Source organism: Rhinatrema bivittatum, chromosome 5 (assembly GCF_901001135.1).
Source record: "Rhinatrema bivittatum chromosome 5, aRhiBiv1.1, whole genome shotgun sequence".
Lineage (NCBI taxonomy): Eukaryota > Metazoa > Chordata > Amphibia > Gymnophiona > Rhinatrematidae > Rhinatrema > Rhinatrema bivittatum.
In genome coordinates, this window is record NC_042619.1 from 43,477,607 (window position 1) to 43,495,936 (window position 18,330).

Sequence of the window (18,330 nt, forward strand, 5' to 3'; positions counted from 1 at the left end):
TGCCTTCTCCCATTTCCAGGGAAGAGGAATAAATCTTTTCCTTTTTTTGGCAGCATGCCCTTCCCCCCCCCCCCCCCCCCCCCATGGGGTACCTCTCCCATCATGTGCACAATTCAACCATGCTAAAACTTGCTGGTTGTACACCAAACATGCACGCAGCTTGATTGCTTGAAATAGGAGCATGGTTCCATTGGGAATGGCTGTCATACATATCTCATATACACATTTTTTTTTTTTTTTAAGCCAGACTTCATAATGATGTCTAGGCAGCCACCAGGAAACTGGTCACTGTAGCTGCAGTAGACCTTGTGCAGTGGGCACACTTTTTTTTTTTTTTTACACCCCCTGAATGGACAGAAGCAACATGTGCCTCTTATGGAGTCTAATGAGTGTTCCCAGATGACGAGCAACTCAAAAATGGCTGCCAGAGAAGAGAAAGCAACATGGCCAGTTCCCATGCTAATCGTAAGATGGCTGCTGCCCATCACTGTGAATATGGGCCATGGGTGATTACCAACCCTGAGATGGTCACCAGGACCAGATAGCAAAAGACCATTGGTAACAGATGTGGGTCAGTTGGGGGCAGGGGTAGATCACCATCACGAGAACAATGCAAAAGGACAAAAATTAAAGTTGACGTGCATTGCACTTCCTGAACTTTATGCTCAGTAAGTCACTTATGCCCTTTGAGAATCAAGGCATTCAAATTGGTGATATACCATTTGGTTATCACACAGGTTTCTGTAATGCCTTGTTTGTTGGCCTGCCTAACAGGGCCATACATAGGCTGCAATGTATTCAAAATATTGCCACTAGAATAGTCACAAGTAGAGTCGGACACATAAGTGCAGATTCCTTTTATGCCAGTTATATTGGCTTTCTTTCATTTCAAAGACCAAGTTTAAACTCGTGACCTTGCATTTTTTGCATTGAGAGGTAATGGAGTAAACAAGTGGCAAAAACCAGGCTGGGAGGCTAAGGTCGAGCCAGGTCTTCAAGGCAAGAACTGGATTTGGCCTCCAGGCCTGGACCTTTCTGCAGCTTGCCACTGATTTTGCATGCTTTGCCTGTGGAAATCAGGATGAAAGAAAAAATTGAAAACCTGGATAAAGGGAAGCCTGAGGATTAGTTTAATTTTTGAAGAATATTATTAGGTCTGTTTTTCTCTTCATATGGTTATAACCTATTACTTTTCAGTCTGCTCGTTTTACACAGAAGCTTTGAGGCCCAATTTCACCTGATTTTTGTAAGGCAAGGTTTGGTATGAGAGTCCTTAGGATGTTATGTTACAGGTGTGTAAAACGCAATTCAGATCCCTTCTAAGGAGTGTGACCTAGTAGTTAGGTCAGGCATTGCAGAATAGAGGAATGTGCCATCTCTGCCAAGCACCCTCATTTGAGCCTGCTGCAATGATTTATTCCTCCTCACATATTAGGAAATAAACGCTCGTATCTGTGTGAATTTTTTAGTTTGGATTTGAAAGAGTTGGAGCTGCTTCTTTCCTTAAGTTTCCATAGTCCAGGCTCAAAGATTTTTCTGAGTCATCCATACGTTCCTCAGTCTGAGGAATTCTGTTGTCAATCCAGCTGTCACAGATGCGAGCCCTTGGTGTTACATTTTGTTGCCCATGGGAGGTTCCCACATGCGCATCATGACGTCACAGCTTCTGCCCTCTAAAAGGGCTCCTTCAGTGTTTCAGTGTTGCCTCAGCAAGAAGATCTCCAGCTTCTGCCTTGCTCTGTTAGTGGCAGCTTCAGCCTTGCCTCACGCCAAGTCTTCAGCTTCAGTCTCACTCTGCTCCAGGTCTTCCGCTTCAGCCTTGCTCAGCTCCAAGTCTTCAGCTTCAGCCTTGCCTTTGTATAGACTTTTGGACTCTCTCATAGCCTGGCCCATGCCAAGACTCGTTCATCCGCCGTTGTCACAAGCCTTATGATGTTACGCCAATTGTGCCACAGCAAGCCGGGCTCACACACATGACGTTCGCAACACTTGGACTGTGGCCTGGTTGAAGCAGCCTAGCCTGCGAATCTACTAGGCTCATGCTGACAGCAGGTGGATTTGCTCTTAGTAGGACTGGATCTCGGGCTTCACCTAGACCAGCCCTGTTTCTCACAGATTGAGCCTTTGGGTTCCAGGGGCCAGCAAGACTTAGGTGAGAGTCCTGTAAGGAGCAGACAGATGAAATTGAGTAGGGGGCAGAGGTCATGGCAGGCAGCGAGCAAATGGTGTCCAGGTCCAGGCTAAGTTTGGGGTAGGCAGCAGGCAAGCAGGTTGAGGTCCAAGCTGGGGTCAGGGCAGGCGGCAGTCCAGAAGAGTAATCAAGTCTACAGCAAGGGTCAGAACCAGGAGTCATGCAGAGACGGTAAGACAAGACAAAAACAAAGCACGGGGAACCAAGACAAAAGCAGGGCAGGGCAAGGTTATAACATAAGACAAGGATAGGCAACAAAGAGGCAAGACAAGGCAAAGTAACGCACAGAGATAACAAGTTACATGCACTGCATGGCAGGAAGACTTGTTGCTGAGGCAAGATTTGGTGCACGGCTGGAGTTTAAATATCACAGAGCGCTGGTGGTTCTGTTTCCTGCTCCTGGGCTTTCGTGTTGATGCACTGCACATGTGTGTGCCTAGGGAGACCCAACGGCATAGTGACATTTCAGCAATGTTGACAGCATTCGGGGGTACGTACAGCCAGTTGCGGAACATTCCTTGGCTGTGCAAAAAGTACTGGCAATTGGTAGATAAAGTGGATACCCAGTGGTACCATACCTAGGAGATGAGTGGAAGAACTCAGCCACCTCACTGGTGCTCACTAACAGCAAACAGCTAAGGAGGTGCCCACAAGGTGCACAAGTGGAAAAAGAAGAAAAGTCAAGAGTTCAAGTGCAAGTAGAGGATCCTAGTTATTTCAAGAGAGCATCCTTAGGAGGATAAGAGAACCCTTTTCCAGTTTGCACAGGGCATTTTCACATTCAATTCACATTCAACTAAGCCATGACTCCTCCACGGAGACACCTGACATTCAGCACTCATAAGGGGCCATTGGAGAGATCACAGTGATTTCCTTCCTGCTATTGCAATCAGACTGTAACGGCTAAGATTTTGTACTTTATTTCCTCTGTAGAAGGGTGTCATTTACCATGGAAAGCTCCTGTCTGATGTCAGCTAAGCCACGACCCCCTCTATGGAGACTTTGACGCACTGCCATCCAGCACTCATAAGGGAATGTCAATAGGCAGGCCTCCGATAGCATGCCCTTTATTTCGCCCCTTCATGTGTTCATTCGGAGCTCATCTGGACACAGTTCAAATTTTGCAGAAGGTAGATTTATTACAAGAGTTAGATCTCATTATTCTCTTTTAGAATTTGAATTGCTTTGCTAATTTTTTCTTCCCTAGATATGGAGATTCAACCTTTGGTGTCCATGGGTAAAGGAAGATATGGTAATTTGGTCATAAAACCTTATTCTACCTTTCTTTTTAGGCCCAGATTTCTGAAGACAATTCAACTTGAGTCAAATTAGTTGTCATATTTGAACAAATAGGATTCTTCATTAAATTTGATAAAATTTGGTTTGTTGAATTCACACTTGATGTTGTCTAGATACTTTTTTCATATATGACTCGACTAACAAAAATTGCCCGGCATTGCTTGTGTTCATAATAGCTATAAATCTTAAAATCGAAGAAAAAGTACTTATTTTATTAAGTAATTCACAGAAAGCATGTAAAAAAATAAGGAAACCTCTCTGTAAACTAAGAGGCCGATTTTCAAAGGCCTACATGTGGTGAAAAGGAAGATACATTCGTGGTCTCAGGGATTTTCACAGGCCTGCGGCCATGCACGATTCTCCCACTACACACATTGCACAGGCCTTAGAAGAAAGGGGCAGGCCAGGGATATAGGTGGGCTGGGACAGCGCCATTAAGGCACAGTCCCACTGAAGCGTGTGCCGGGAATGATGGAGCCGCCTAACTTGATGCTGCTGTGGACCACGGATAAGTATTAAAATAATAAATTCTATGGTAGTCAGCGGGGTTTTAGAGGTCGGGATGGATAGGGTAAAAGGGAGGCAGGTTAGGTAGGGGATTTAGGAAGTCCGCTCCTTTACTGAAGAGGATTAGGAGGCAACAGGGAAAATGGCCTGTCGCTTCACCGTACGCATCTACTAAAATCCCCCCCACTTAGGCACACAAGACGGTATTCACGCACTGACAGCAGATTTTATAACATGCGTTCATCGACACGCGCATGTTATAAAATCAGCGCGTCCATGTGCACGTGCTGGCAACCACGCACACATGGATGCCTGTGTGCGGGTCTTAAAATCTACGTTTTAATTGACAGTATATTACATGTCTCTCATTGCCCAACTCTAGAGAACTCTAAATAGTGATTGTTATAGAAGAGTAAAATCACTGGTTCCAATACAGATCCATGGGGCACTGCACTATTTATCATCCTCCATTATGAGAACTGACCAGTTGGTCTTACTTTCTGTTTCCTGTCTTTTAAGCAGTTCACATTCCACAACAGTGGCATAGTCACGGGTGTGCCTGGGTGGGCCCTGACCTACCTACTTAGGGCTCAGTCGCTTGCAGTCAGAGCTGCTGGACACCAGAGGATGAGGCCTGCTGGATGGCACCACTGTTCCTGTCCTGTGGTGGCCAAAGAAAGAGAGGGCCACTGCATAATCCCATCCCATGATAGCTGAAGAAGTCTTCTGGTGGTGCTTGATGATGACACACTGTGTGTGTGTGTGTGTGTGTGTGTGAGTGTTTGGGAGCCTATGTGTGTGTGTTGGGGGGGGGGGGAGTGTGTGTGGTGCCTGCTTGTGCCTGTGTGTAGGAGTCTGAAAAGCAGAGCATATTAGTGAAAACTACCCAGCGTTGCTCAGGTTGTCTGATTTAGAACTGATGTAAATTTTCAAAAGAAAGCAAAAGTGGAAAAGATAAATATTATTTTAAAATGTTAAGTTAAGAAAAGAGTATCAAAATGACAGTGAGGAGGAGGTGGCGGAGAAAGATGGCGGCATGATCTAGCCATGCTCCAGCTATCACTCTCTGTTTCTTTTGTAAATTTATACTTTGCATGATTATGCCTCCCAAAACACAGGGGAAAGTTTTTTCCCTCCAAGCCTTACTTACCCAGGGGGCAGTGTTCTATTTGTAAATATGTACTTCTTGCTTATACCGAGGGACTTTCGTTCCCAGTGCCATGGCTGGTTGAGGAGAGCCAGTCTCGGGTAGGGAGGCTGTGCGTGACTCCTCTTGCCTTGGGTCAGTGGTGTTGCAGACTGTTCAGATTACTGACAGCGCCGCGATGGAGAGAGCCTTGAGTGTTGTTGACTGGCGCTAAATCTTCTGCTTTGAAGGGAGTTTCTGGAATGGTAGCAGAGAGAATAGCCGGTTCAGCTGGAGGGCTCCGTGGTGAGTCTCTCTCTCTCTCTGGTTTGTCCTGCTGATGGTTTTATTCCTCTCCTTGCTAGACCAGCGGTGGTTACTGTGGACTCACTTTGGGCCCTTATGGCAAAATTTGGGACAGCTTTCTCAGAATGTCTGGGAAAGGTAGATGCAATATCAGACAGACTGGAGACTTTGGTTTCAGACTATGTAACTCATCAGAATGAAGTGTTGATGAGGATTGATGCTTTAGAGAATGAAGTTAGTGCTTTAAGATCTGTACGTGCCAATTTCATTCAAGAGCATGGAATTCTCAACAGAAGGGTGTAATATATTGAAAATAGACTGAGGCATTTGAATCTTTGCTTTTTGAATTTTCCAAGGGTAGTGGAGGAAGTGCCGAGAATTACTCTGAGAAGATTTTTTTATGGTGTTATCTATTCCTTCTCAATCTGTTCCTTCTATTAATAAAGTTTCTTTTCACCATTTAGTGGCAGACAGACATCCGCCCCCCCCCCCAACAGCCTGGATCTTTCCGCCTTCTTAAATTCTTCTGTTTATGAAATTGTGAAACTTTATTGGTCTTTTTCTTCTCTGAATTAGACTTACGTTTTGTTATGAAGAATTATTTCAAAAATATGAATGCTCAGTGGGGCAGATTTTCAAAGGGGTACGTGCATAGGCTCGGCGGCGCGTGTAAACCCCAGGACGCGTGTAAGTCCCGGGGCTTTCCTGGGGGGGCATGTTGGGGGCATATCGCGGCGGCGCGTCATCCGGGGGCGGGGCAGGGGGCATGGCCGCGGCCTCCAGACCAGCCCCTGGACCGGAACATGGCGCACCAGCAGCCGGCCCGGCACACGCAAGTTATGCCTGCTTCGGGCAGGCGTAACTTTTACAATAAAGGTAGGGGGGGGTTAGGTAGGTGAAGGGAGGGGAAGTGCAGGGGGGGTGGAAGGAAAGTTTCCTCCGAGGCTGCTCCGATTTCGGAGTGGCCTTGGAGGGAACGGAGGCAGGCTGCGTGGCTCGGTGCGCAGGCTGCCGATTTTGCTCAGCCTTGCACGCGCCAACCCCAGATTTTAAAGGATACGTGCGGCTATGTGAGTATTTATTAAAATCCGGCGTACTCTTGTTTGCGCCTGGTGCGCGAACAAAAGTACGCGCGGGCGTACTTTTTAAAAATCTACCCCAGTGCATGTTAGGATTTTTTGCTGATTTGTCCAGAGCCACTTGAGAGAAGAAAGAGATTCCTGGCCTTCCATCAGGGAAGCCTGGGAGGTACCTTCTTCCTGAGATACCCATGCAAATGTATTATTAAATATAATAATGAGTGTTATGTTTTTTCCTCACTAGAGTAGATGTTGATGTTTATAGACTCCAAAAAAGACATTTTGCCTGTTGGTTCTCATAATTTGTCTCCAGGTTAGCATCAGTAATTTAAAGAGCATTTTTGGTATCATGTTATGGCAGTTTGTTTAATTTCATGATATTATCTCCTTGTTTTTTTCTCATCCTCTGATTGTTGGTGGACTAATTAGATGAATATCTATTTTCTTATAGATTTATTTTCTTTGTTATATATATATTTTTTCTCATCGTGTTTCTGTAGAAAGTGGATGCTCTGTAGAATTGATGAAAAATGTAATCAATATAAAGTTTAAAAAAAAGAAAAGAGCCTATATGCATGTGGGTGTGAGTGAGTGAGAGAGAGAGCTTGTTTTGTGTGTGTGTGTGTGGAGGAGGGGGGGGGGGTGCCTGAGAAACAGGTCTTTGCGGACGTAAGATATTGCCTTTGCACAGTGCACCTTCCACTGTTCAGGGCACCACCTGGTGGCCACAGACATGACAGTGTGACCGACCAACATGAGCTTTTTATATAGATTTTTTCTCATAATTTACAGATTTTTTGCATAACTGAAATGTGGCTTAAATCAGGTGGTGATTTATGTTTGAAACAAGCACGTCCTCCAAATTTGACTTTAAAAAAAATAAAAATAGGTCTTTTAAATCTGGAGGAAGAATAGTTGTTAGTTCTCTTAAAATATTGAATTTAAGAGTTGAGCCTATCTCATCCAGAACTGGAGGCTTTGTTTATCCAGTTTGATGCAAAGTCTAATTTGAATTATTTATTATTTTATCATTCTCCACCTTTCTCAAATGTTGCCCTGTCAGAATTAACTGAGATAATGAATGAGTGTTCTTTGAGAAGCTATCATTTTTTAATGTTGGGAATCTTTAATGTTGACGTTGACAATCCGAATTAAATCCTATGACCCTCAATTTTGTCTATTAATGTCTGACTTAGCCTTAATACAATGACTCCAATATTCAGAGCCACATAGCCATTTAAATTCCTATTTAGCCTAAGTGATGCTGTCTGAATATTTGGCCATGCTAACCGGCCTTCACTTAGCCAACTAAGCTAAATATTTAATTGGATAAGTAAGGGGCAGGATGGGAGTGTTCCTGGGTGGAGCTGCTTATCCATCTAACATAGCTGATTAAATGCTGATGTTCAGCCTTATTCAGCTTAGCCAGATAAGTCTAGGAAAGCTATTTGGTTGTCTTATACTTAGACAGATAAACTTATCTGGCTAACTATGAGATAGTAGACATCTTAGCCAAGTTTATCTGGTAGTATATGAATATGGATTTCACTGGGCCCATGAGCTGACTCACAAAGCAGATCATTCTCTGAATTTAATTTGTTCTACATTTCAAGTGTATCTTATAGCAAATGAACTGAGTTATTAATTTGTTACCCTGGATGATCCATCACCTTTATTGCTGAACAATTTATAGCTGTATCTACTTATTCTAAAACAATGATTGAGATAATGAAATCTAGGAATATAAATCTTGAGGAGCTAGCTAATAAGGTAGATCAGTTTCCATCAGATTTTGTAAAATCTTCCTTAGATACTCAGATCTCTATTTAATGACAATCTTCTTTCTGCATATGAAAAACTAGCTCCAGCGTTATCGTGCCTGCCAAAAATGTCAGGTACTTTTCCTTGGTTTTATTCAGGGCTTAGACTTTTGAAACGTCAGACAGCATAAAAGAATATGGCAGAAAGATAAAACTGAATCTAATAGATCTAGATGATTGATTTCACATGGATTCTATTTATCAGAGATTACAGGAGCGAAAAAAGGCATAGTTAGCACAAATATTTCAATAGGCTCAAAATAGACTGAAACAATTTTTTAAAGCCATTTCACAATGTTCACAGGAAGTTATCCTGTCTCAAGGACCTATATTGTTTACTGTTGAGGTATGTACTAATGCCTATGAGCTTAAGATTTTAAAAATTCAGGATGAATTTAGAATTAATTCTCTCATTTGTGTAGACTGGAAAAGAGGAAGACTTTTATTTGTCTTCAGTTCTGACCAGTGAGTTTTCTTCTTTTAAACCCGTGATGGAAGTGAATGTGGGTTTAACTTTGAAACAGATGAATCAGTCTTTTCTCTCCTTGATCCCCTATACCTACCTATTTACTGAAACAACAGGATTTGGTTTTGATTCCTTATATCACTATGGGGGTTATTTATCAAAGGCTTATCGCGTGCAGTAAGCCTCTATCGCATGCGAAAAGGGCCTTTTCGCATGTGATAGAATACAAATTAGGGGGAGGGGAGGAGTCGGGGTGGGGAGGGGCAGAGTCGACGGTGTCTTCGGTGCCGGCGATAATGTTACTAACATTATCGTCGGCAGTAGCACACCGAATAGCACCACCTTTCACAGTGGTACTATTCGGTGCGAAAGCTGGCGCACCGCCGTGTTGCGAAGGCTGCGGGCTTTCGCAGGCTCACCCCCTGTTTTCGCAGGATTCATCATTCTGTGAGGAATGATGAATCCAGTCCTATGATTGTAAATGCTAGCTTATCTCAGAGATATTTGCCAAACCTTCTGAAAAGGGCAATGTTTTGGCTGTAGTGAAATGCAGTGACATTTATAGTAGAGGATTCAGTCTCACTAGGTCCCCTTTCCACATCCATCTCTCTGCCCCTCCCCCACGAGCCACCAGCAATCTCGCACCTTCCATCCCCTTTCTCCTCCCACATCCCCCCCAAGTCTTCGCTCCTTCTGTCCTCTCTCCCCATGATACAAAAGACAGTTGAAACCCATGGCATTAGGCTTTTTGTAACAGGCATTGGGTGTTGGCTTGTTACTCAGATAGCCATGAGTAAACAATTGCAATATAGTAAACCTCCCATACCAAACAGCACTAAATGCTGGCACTCAGTAACAACCATACCTATAAAAAGGCAACACTGCAAATATATACAGCAGTTCTCTCCTCTGTATAATCCTTAAATTGTTTTAAGTTATCTAGCCTTGCTTCTTTATTACACAAATATACATAAATGACTAGGACCAGTTATAATCTTGGGATTTTTATAATGCCTTATTGGCTACAGAGCAACTTCTGTATTTACTCAAAGCCTTTCATATATAATCATGGGTCCTGTCTTTTAATTTCGATTTTTTAACTTTTTGTTGCATTTAAAACCAAAGAAAGTGCGGCCACTTATCTCAATCTGTTGTTGAGAGTTACCCAACGCAACCTGCTTTAGGGAGATTATTTTCATCTTTCCTCAGCCATAATGCTATCATTTCTTTAAAGCTGAACAAGAAACAGACAATATCTTTTTTCAAGGATTTTCTATCCAGTCACTGTTATATATGTATCTCCTCTTAATTGGACAGGATGGATTTTCTCTAAATATATGTCACTTCTTTTGATTGGCCGCAGCAAATGTCACACTACTAAGAAAATCCTATTAAGAAAAATATTTGCCAATTCTTGTCAACATAAGTAGTACTAGTCTATCTCCAAATTCAACTAAAAGAGACGACCCATGATTATATATGAAGGGCTTATGAGTGAACAGAGAAGTTGCTCTTCAGCCAATGAGCCATGATAAAAAGCCCAAGTTTATGACTGGTCCTAATCATGTATGTATATTTGTGTAATAAAGAGGCAAAGCTAGATAATTTTAATAATTTTAAGGATTATACAGAGGAGAGAATTGCAGTGTATATTTTAGAAGTCCTCTGATAAGGACTGATGGTTTAATACTGCAAATATTACATCAGGCCCTAAAACACCAGTATACCACCTATTAGGTAAACAGAATAAGCCAGGCTGCCTAAAAATACCTGCAAAATAAAATAAATACCTGTACCTAAAAATATTTACAAAAGCTTTTAAAACTACATAGGCCCTTTCTTCAGATGTCAGATCCGAGACATTCACATCTAAAGACAGGTCCTATATTGTCTCAAAAGCTCGTGTACAGTGTTTTGGGATAATACTTACACAGTCCAATAAAAGCTATCACAACCTGCCATGAATACAGTTTACCCCAAGAGTCAAATCTGCCATATCACAAAAACACTACTTTCAGCTCATATCCAACACAGCTCTCTGTTTCTATGGCAGGGGAGGAAGTCTGATACATCACGCATATCCAACATAGCTCTCTGCTTCTACGCCAGGGGAGAAAGTCTGATACTTCACTTTCAACACACATCCAGCATAGCTCTCTGCTTCAACGACAGGGAGAAGTCTGATACTTCAAACAAATCCAACATAGCTCTCTGCTTCTACGGCAGGGGAGAAAGTCTGATACTTCACTTTCAACGCATATCCAACACAGCTCTCTGCTTCTACAGCAGGGGAGGAAGTCTGATACTTCACGCATATCCAACATAGCTCTCTGCTTCTACGGCAGGGGGAACGTAGAAAGGTGGATCTATATACAGACAATAACTAACAAGGACTGAGTTACATAGTCTGGGTAAATAAAGGCATGGGTGTAGCTTGCTTATTGCGGCGGTTACTACCCCTAACTTTGGTAGATATTCACTTGGATGCAGTTCCAACACTGTTCTCTTCATTAATGGTGCGGGTGGAGGGGAAATGGAACCAAAGGGTTACTAAGCGCCAAGAGTAACAGAAGTATGAGAGAAATAAAAAAAAGAAAAAGTGCATAGCTTGCTGGGCAGACTGGATGGGCCGTTTGGTCTTCTTCTGCCGTCATTTCTATGTTTCTATATGTTTCTATGTTTCCCAGGACTCAAACAGCAACCACTCTACCTAGGAAAGAGCAACACTGCAAATATTACATCAATAACATATTTAAAAATAGCAGATATATCAAATGGCATACAACAATTAAAACTAGTAGAGATTTTAAAAAATCCTCTGCTCTCCATACCTGGGAACTTCTGATTTCTAGTCACCCTGAGATTGTCCTAGATTAGTTGGGGGAGGAGGTGAAAGTGTGCACAAACGTTATCCTCTTTTCTCTCTCATACACACATTCTAACACATGTTCATTTCTCATTCAGACATTCACACAAACGCTCTCTCCCTCACTCAAGCAGATACTCTTTCATACTCAGTGGCTCATTCTTCTTCAACACACACATATGAAGGCACGCTTTCACACTCAGTGGCTCTCTCTCCCTCACACTCACACACACATCCTCAGGTCCTCGCTCACATTTAGTGGCTTTCTCCACACAAACACATACAGGCACTCTGTCACACTCACTCACTCTCCCTCACACATACACACACACACACACATACATATCCTCAGGTACTCTCACATTCAGTGATTCGCTTGCTCTCACACAATGACACACTCACTCTCCATGCACACTCACACAAGCTCAGGGCCTCCCCCTCTCTTCTCTGCCTATCTGTCATGCCACTGGGTCACAGATACTCTTTTCTTTGGCTGCTGCAATATGGGCTCCAGGGCAGCCTACCGAGACTTGCCGCCAATGGGATGGGCTTCGCTGGCAGCCACCAGATCGTGGGGTCTCCTCTCTTCTTCAGTTGCTACAGGATAAGCTCAGCAGTAACCTGCCAGATTGTGGCATGGTCCATAGCAGCAGTCATATTGATGCAACATCATCTCCTGCTGCCATGGAGCTGATCTCCCTGTAAAAGCTGTGAAATTAGCCCCATGGCAGCAGGAGATGGTGTTCACTTAAAAATGACTCCTGCTTCTGGCTGTGGGGCCAAGGAAGTAGATTGCATGGTTTAGTGCTGCATCAGCTCAGACAGGGGTTTTGTTTATCCCTGCCCAGCTCGAAAAAACCAACAAATAAATAAAGGAAATCAATTAGGGTTTGGGATTCTCTGAATCCCTTCAAGGCCCTGACTGCATTGCACTGTTAGGATGGTATTAAGAACTCTTTAGATCATGACAATGTCGTCATTTTTAGACCTTTTTCAAATTTGTCTTTCTTATCAACAGTTTTAGGAGGTGATTCTGATTAGCTCTCTAATTCTTTTAGAAAGACTCTAGTTTTCCATCCTAGTCAATTGGGCTTTCGAAGTATGTACAACACTGAAACAGCCCTGGTGGCTTTATTAAATTAAATCAGGCTTAAGGTGGATGGAGAAAGGGATGCACTTGTGATCTTTATGGACACGAATGCAGTCTTTGATACTATTGACCATCAGAGATTGAGGGAGATTGGTGTTCAGGGCCCTGCTTTGGACTGGTTTAGTTCTTTTTTGAAAACTTGTTCTTTTCAAGTTAAGTGGGAGTGAGTTATCTGCTCCTCTGTCTTTGGTTTGTGGAGTCCTACAGGGATCAATTCTGTCACCCACTTTATTTAATATTTATTTAGTTCCATTAGTCACTCTTTTACAGGACCTAGGCTAGAATTGTTTTCATTATGTGCATGATATTCATATTTTTCCCTATTTTCATTTACATTGTCATGCTCAGTTGGCTAAGATAAATGATTTTTTTATCAAGGTTTGCTAATTGGCTTTTTCAACATAAATTAAAGGTCAGTCTTAGCAAATTTGAATCTATGTGGGTAACTAGAAAGTCTAGTAAGATGGATTTGGCAATTCCAACACCTATAATGGCTGAGACAGTAGTTCTAGTAAAATATTTGGTTACATCTTTGGAATACAAATTGATAATAATTTGACTTTTTACAATTAAATTTCAGCAGTAGTACAGAGATCTTTTTACTGTTTAATATTATAATGCTATCTACCAAGGACTTCCTATGATAACATTAAAACGTCTCAGATATTGCAAAGCATGACCACCAGACTGATCTTTGGTAGTAAGAAATATCAGGTTACACCACTTTTACAAGATTTGCATTGGTTGCCAATAACATGTCGGATTAAGTCTAAGATTCTTTGTTTAGTTTTTAAATCCTTACAATTGGAGTCTCCTCTTATTTATCAGTTTTTCTTTTACCATATAAGCCGCGTCTCAAAAAAGATATAGTTGCACCGGAGAAAATACAAAAAAGGGTGACCAAAATGCTAAAGGGGATGGAAAGGCTAAAGAGGTTGGGCTGTTCAGCTTGAAGAAGAGAAAGCTGAGGGGGGGGATATGATAGAGGTCTACAAAATCATGAAAGGACTTGAACAGCTAAATGTATATTTATTATTTACTCTCTCAGACAATAAAAGGACTATGGGGCATTTCATGAAGCACCAGTCTTGTGATTCAAATGGCTGCTGTGCTTCTTCTGCTTTCAACTGTTGTGAGACCTTCTCTGGCCTTACTTTAGGCAAGCTGGCAATTAGGAGCGCAAGCCCTGTTTCCAAGTCTTTCATGGCACAGGTCCAAGCAGTCTGTGCACATTCTTGCAGCTGCCTCTGTCCTTCCTGGAGGCCTTGAAGCCATGCTTCTATTGCTTGCTCAGTCATGCTTTCCCACAGGGAAAGCTGTCTTTCTTGAGCTCTAGTGCAGAGCAACTGTCTTGCTGCTGGAGGGCCATGTCCTATTCAAAAAACACACACCAACTTTGGCAGCTTCACTGTTTCTCTGAGAAGGCAAAAAGAAAAAAAAAACCTTGCTTGTCCAGCAGATAAACTCAGTTTATTTCCCTGCCTTAAGCAAGCAGAGCTTTTCTCCTTACTTGCTACAAAACATTTACAGCTATTATTTTTCTTCAAACCCCAAGACACAGTTATCTGTATGAAAGAAAACATTTTAAACTGTTTAATATTATGTTCCTCCCTGACCCACAATCTTTTAAATCCTCCGTGCTTTGCACACTGCTAGCAGCAGTGTTTCCTTGGCAGGTTACAACAAGCTTTTTATTTCTTCACTACTTTCTTTTTCCTCCCTTGGAGAGTAGAGCAGAAATCCCTGAACTGATACTGTATGTGGGATAGCTGAGTAACTTTCATAGACTGAAGGAGAGAATCACACTGACTCAAGCCTTTCTTCTTACTTTAGGTAGAACTTAATAACAGCTCCGTACAGTGGTAGGACTTATCCGTCTGTTATTTAATACACAACAAATCTCACGCAGCCTGGCTTTAAATGCACATGTCTAATTTATGGTCTACTATTAATTCTCAGTTCTATTGTAGCTGAAAGCTCTGTCCCATTTAGGCGGCAGTTTTCAAAGGTTTTTATGCGGATAACCATGTTTGCAAATTGCCCCTATGAATATGACTAAAAGTACATATGTGATTGATAGCATGTGTACCTTTAACAGTGCTGGAGTTGGGGTGGCACAGGAAAGTGTGTCCCCTGTGTATTTATGGCTGCATGATTTGTGTCTGCTTCAATGCAGGTTACAATTATTTAGCACTTTGTAATCACAGGGCTAGATTTTAAAAGCCCTGCGCGCGTAAATCTTGCCGGATTTACGCGCACAGGGCACTTGCGCGCCAGCACGCCTATTTTGCATAGGCCGCCGGCGCGCGCAAGTCCCGGGGCTTCATAAAAGGGGCGGGAGGGGGCGTGTCTGGGGCATGCCCGGGGTCAGGGGCGTTCCAGGGCGGGTCCTGGGGCGTGGTGATGGTTCGGGGGCGGGCTGGGGGGGCAGTCCCAAGTCCCCCGGCACTGCGGCCTGTGCCGGGGGATGCCGAGGCGGCGCGTGCAAGTTACGCCTGCTTCAAGCAGGCGTAACTTGCACAACAAAGGTAGGGGGGGATTTAGGTAGGGGTGGGGTAGATAGGGGAAGGGAGGGGAAGGTGGAGGGATGCGGAGGGAACGGAGGCAGGCTGCGCGCGCCGACCCTGGATTTTATAAGATGCACGCGGCTACGTGCGTACTTTTGTTCGCGCAACTGGCACGAACAAAAGTACGCACGCGTGTACTTATTTAAGATCTACCTCAGCGTGTGTACCTCAGCCCAGATTTTCAAAAGGAAACTGCATAAGTAGTTTTCCTTTGAAAATGAGTACCCTTGGGACTGCAAGCTTCCCAGAGGGTTTGAAAATTAACCTTTTAGCTTATATTCTAGCTGTCCATTTTTGTAGTCTTGAGTGTATTATCATGCACTTGTCCACACTGAATTTCATATGCTACTGATTTGTTCCTTCACTTGTAGGAATAATTTTATTTCATGATTTTATTGTGGGCAAAATGTATGTGGAAGTGATCAATAAACAAGTTGTAGAATAGTTTGAGCAACATGAATAAATGAATAAAATTAGCAAACTGAAATAAATTGATGTCATCAGTGAAAATGACAATGTAATTATCAATCTTTTCTTTCAAATAATTTCTGAAAAGATTTATTAGATGTTACTGTTTCTTTTACAGATGTAGACATGGACCAAGACATAGATGTTGCAAGCACTATGAAGATAATTGCATTTCTTATTGCATTAAAGTGAGTATCAAAAATATCAGTGTGATAAGAACTAATATTGTTTTTCAACCAAGCAGTAAATTGTTAGCTTAGAGATAGGCAGGATATCAGAAATATTAATTTTAATTCCCATGTTGTGACTATTAAACTATGTTTATATGCTTTGATCCCATTTAAGTTGCGCTCTGGGCTCTTTTTACATTATTTATTTATTTATTTATTTGCATTTCTTATATACCGGCATTCGCGATGGGAGTCGCATCATGCCGGTTTACAATAAACAGGGTGTGACAAAAGGATAAATACTTAAAACACTTAACATTAACATGTGATAGAATAGGAAGATAGCAGTTACAATAAAACAGGGACATAATGCAACTTGGATTGTAGAGAAGGTGAAAGAGAAATTAACAATGAGCTAAAAAAGAAATAGCCAAGGTAATACAACCTGCCAAATTAGAAAAAGAAAAATACATTAAGGAGTTGTCCAAGGTTGTTGATTACTCTGACGGAGTTGAGTTGCTTGAATTGAAAGTAAGTTCAGTTGGTATCTGGAAAGGCTTTCATAAATAACCAGGTTTTAAGTCTTTTTCTAAATGTAGGAAGACAGGGTTCCTGTCTCAGTTCTGGTGGGATGGAGTTCCACAAAGTCGGTCCTGCAGTAGAGAAGGCCCTGTCTCTAAGAGTCATATGGTGAAAGGTTTTGGCAGGAGGAACCTGTAGTGAATCTCTGTAGGACTCTCTGATCGGTCTGGTGGAGGTATGTTTTTTAAATGGGATTTGGAGGTTAAGCGGAGAGAGTTGATGGAATGCTTTGTATATGGTGGTAATGGATTTATATAAAATTCTATAGTGCACTGGCAGCCAATGTAAGTCTTTGAGGATCGGAGATATGTGGTCTCTTCTTCTTGTGTTTGTCAAAATTCTGGCCGCCGTGTTCTGAACCATCTGAAATTGTTACTAATTATTGCTGTTTTAATTTGAAATTGTTTTTAATTTGAAATTGTTACTAATTATTGCTGTTTTAGGCTTTATTGTGTGTTCTCTTTCCTACAATAAAAGTCTAGTTCATTTAGACATCAGTCTTATGTATATCACTCTCTGCTTAATGCTTCAGGAAGTAGAGAAAGAGGGAGTATTGTGTTAAATTGCCCAAAAAATAATAGTTAAGAGAATTTAGATACAAATTTAGTAGAACGATCTTAATGAGCCGCATGGGCTGGATTTTTCAAGTGATTTACGCGCATAAAACAATTTTATGCACATAAGTGGGACTTTGAATATCAGCCAGAGACCAGTGCATGTAAAAGTATGTTTAACCCAGTTTTATGTGTACTTTAGGGAGTAAGCATTCAGAGGGCAGAGCTGGAGGCAGGGATATGACTTAAGTGCATATTTTCATATTTTTTTAATATATGTGTGCAATTTGCCATGCACACGTTATGTCCTGATTAGAGTAGGTGTAACTTTGTGCGTGGACAATTCTGAGCATACCCAACCAATTAGGGAAGGATTTTCAAAGCAAACTAACATTTCTTCCTGCTACAAAAGTCCAGTCCAGTTATTTCCCTCTACCAGTAGATAGAGGCTGAGCATACTGTCTTTTCTCATGAAATCATCGCCACTATTTAGGGGGGAGATGCAGTGGAAAAAGATCCAGTATTCTCTGCCTCCAGCAGATGGTAGAATTTACTGGTGGTGCAGCAGAATATAGAAAAGCTTTGACACATACACTGGGCCAGGCCAGTGGTTGGGCCAGTAGTGCAAGCCCTCCTATTTATTGTCCCCAGTCCCAGAAGAGACTAAGTAGAGCCAGGAGGTGAGGGGGAGGTTTTTTCTTCTTGAAAAAAAAAAGGCATTTTGATTTTTTATCTTCTTCCTTTCTGTGAGGAGAGAATTCTTCTGCCTGCCCCCTCCTTCTCCCTCCCTCATTTCCCTCTGTTCTTCCCTGTGGGAACAAAAAAAGGTACAGCGTTTACACAGGCTGCTTCCTGTAGAAGGCCTGCTCCTGGAGCAAAGGGATAACAGCAGCTGAATGATCAATTTGCTCACCGGTTTGTAAGTGTCTGTGAGGGGAAAGGGAGGTGCGAGATTCCTTTGGAAGGAAGACCTCATGAAGCTTCTCGGGTCCATGGCAGCTTCTCTGGATCTAGTTTCTTGGGCTAGTGTTCACGTGAGACCCCTTTAGTTTTCACTTCTATCTCTTTGATCTCCTAAGACCCAAGCCTACAAAGTCAAACTCCCATTGCCATTGTCAGTGAAGAATGGACTTCAGTGGTGGATGTTGCCTCAGAACCTCTTATAGGTGTCAATCTGTC

The 18,330-nt window shown here is 42.4% G+C and overlaps 1 protein-coding gene across 3 annotated transcripts in view; it reads left to right on the forward strand.

The window, feature by feature from the left end:
* The window catches only part of TMEM135 (transmembrane protein 135), a 698,244-nt gene that overhangs the window by 634,923 nt on the left and 44,991 nt on the right, over window positions 1-18,330 (forward strand). For all 3 annotated transcript variants that reach the window (XM_029602284.1, XM_029602282.1, XM_029602283.1), the window contains one exon: window positions 15,964-16,033. In XM_029602284.1, the coding sequence (XP_029458144.1) occupies window positions 15,964-16,033 (70 nt within the window). The remainder of the gene's footprint in view (window positions 1-15,963; window positions 16,034-18,330) is intronic.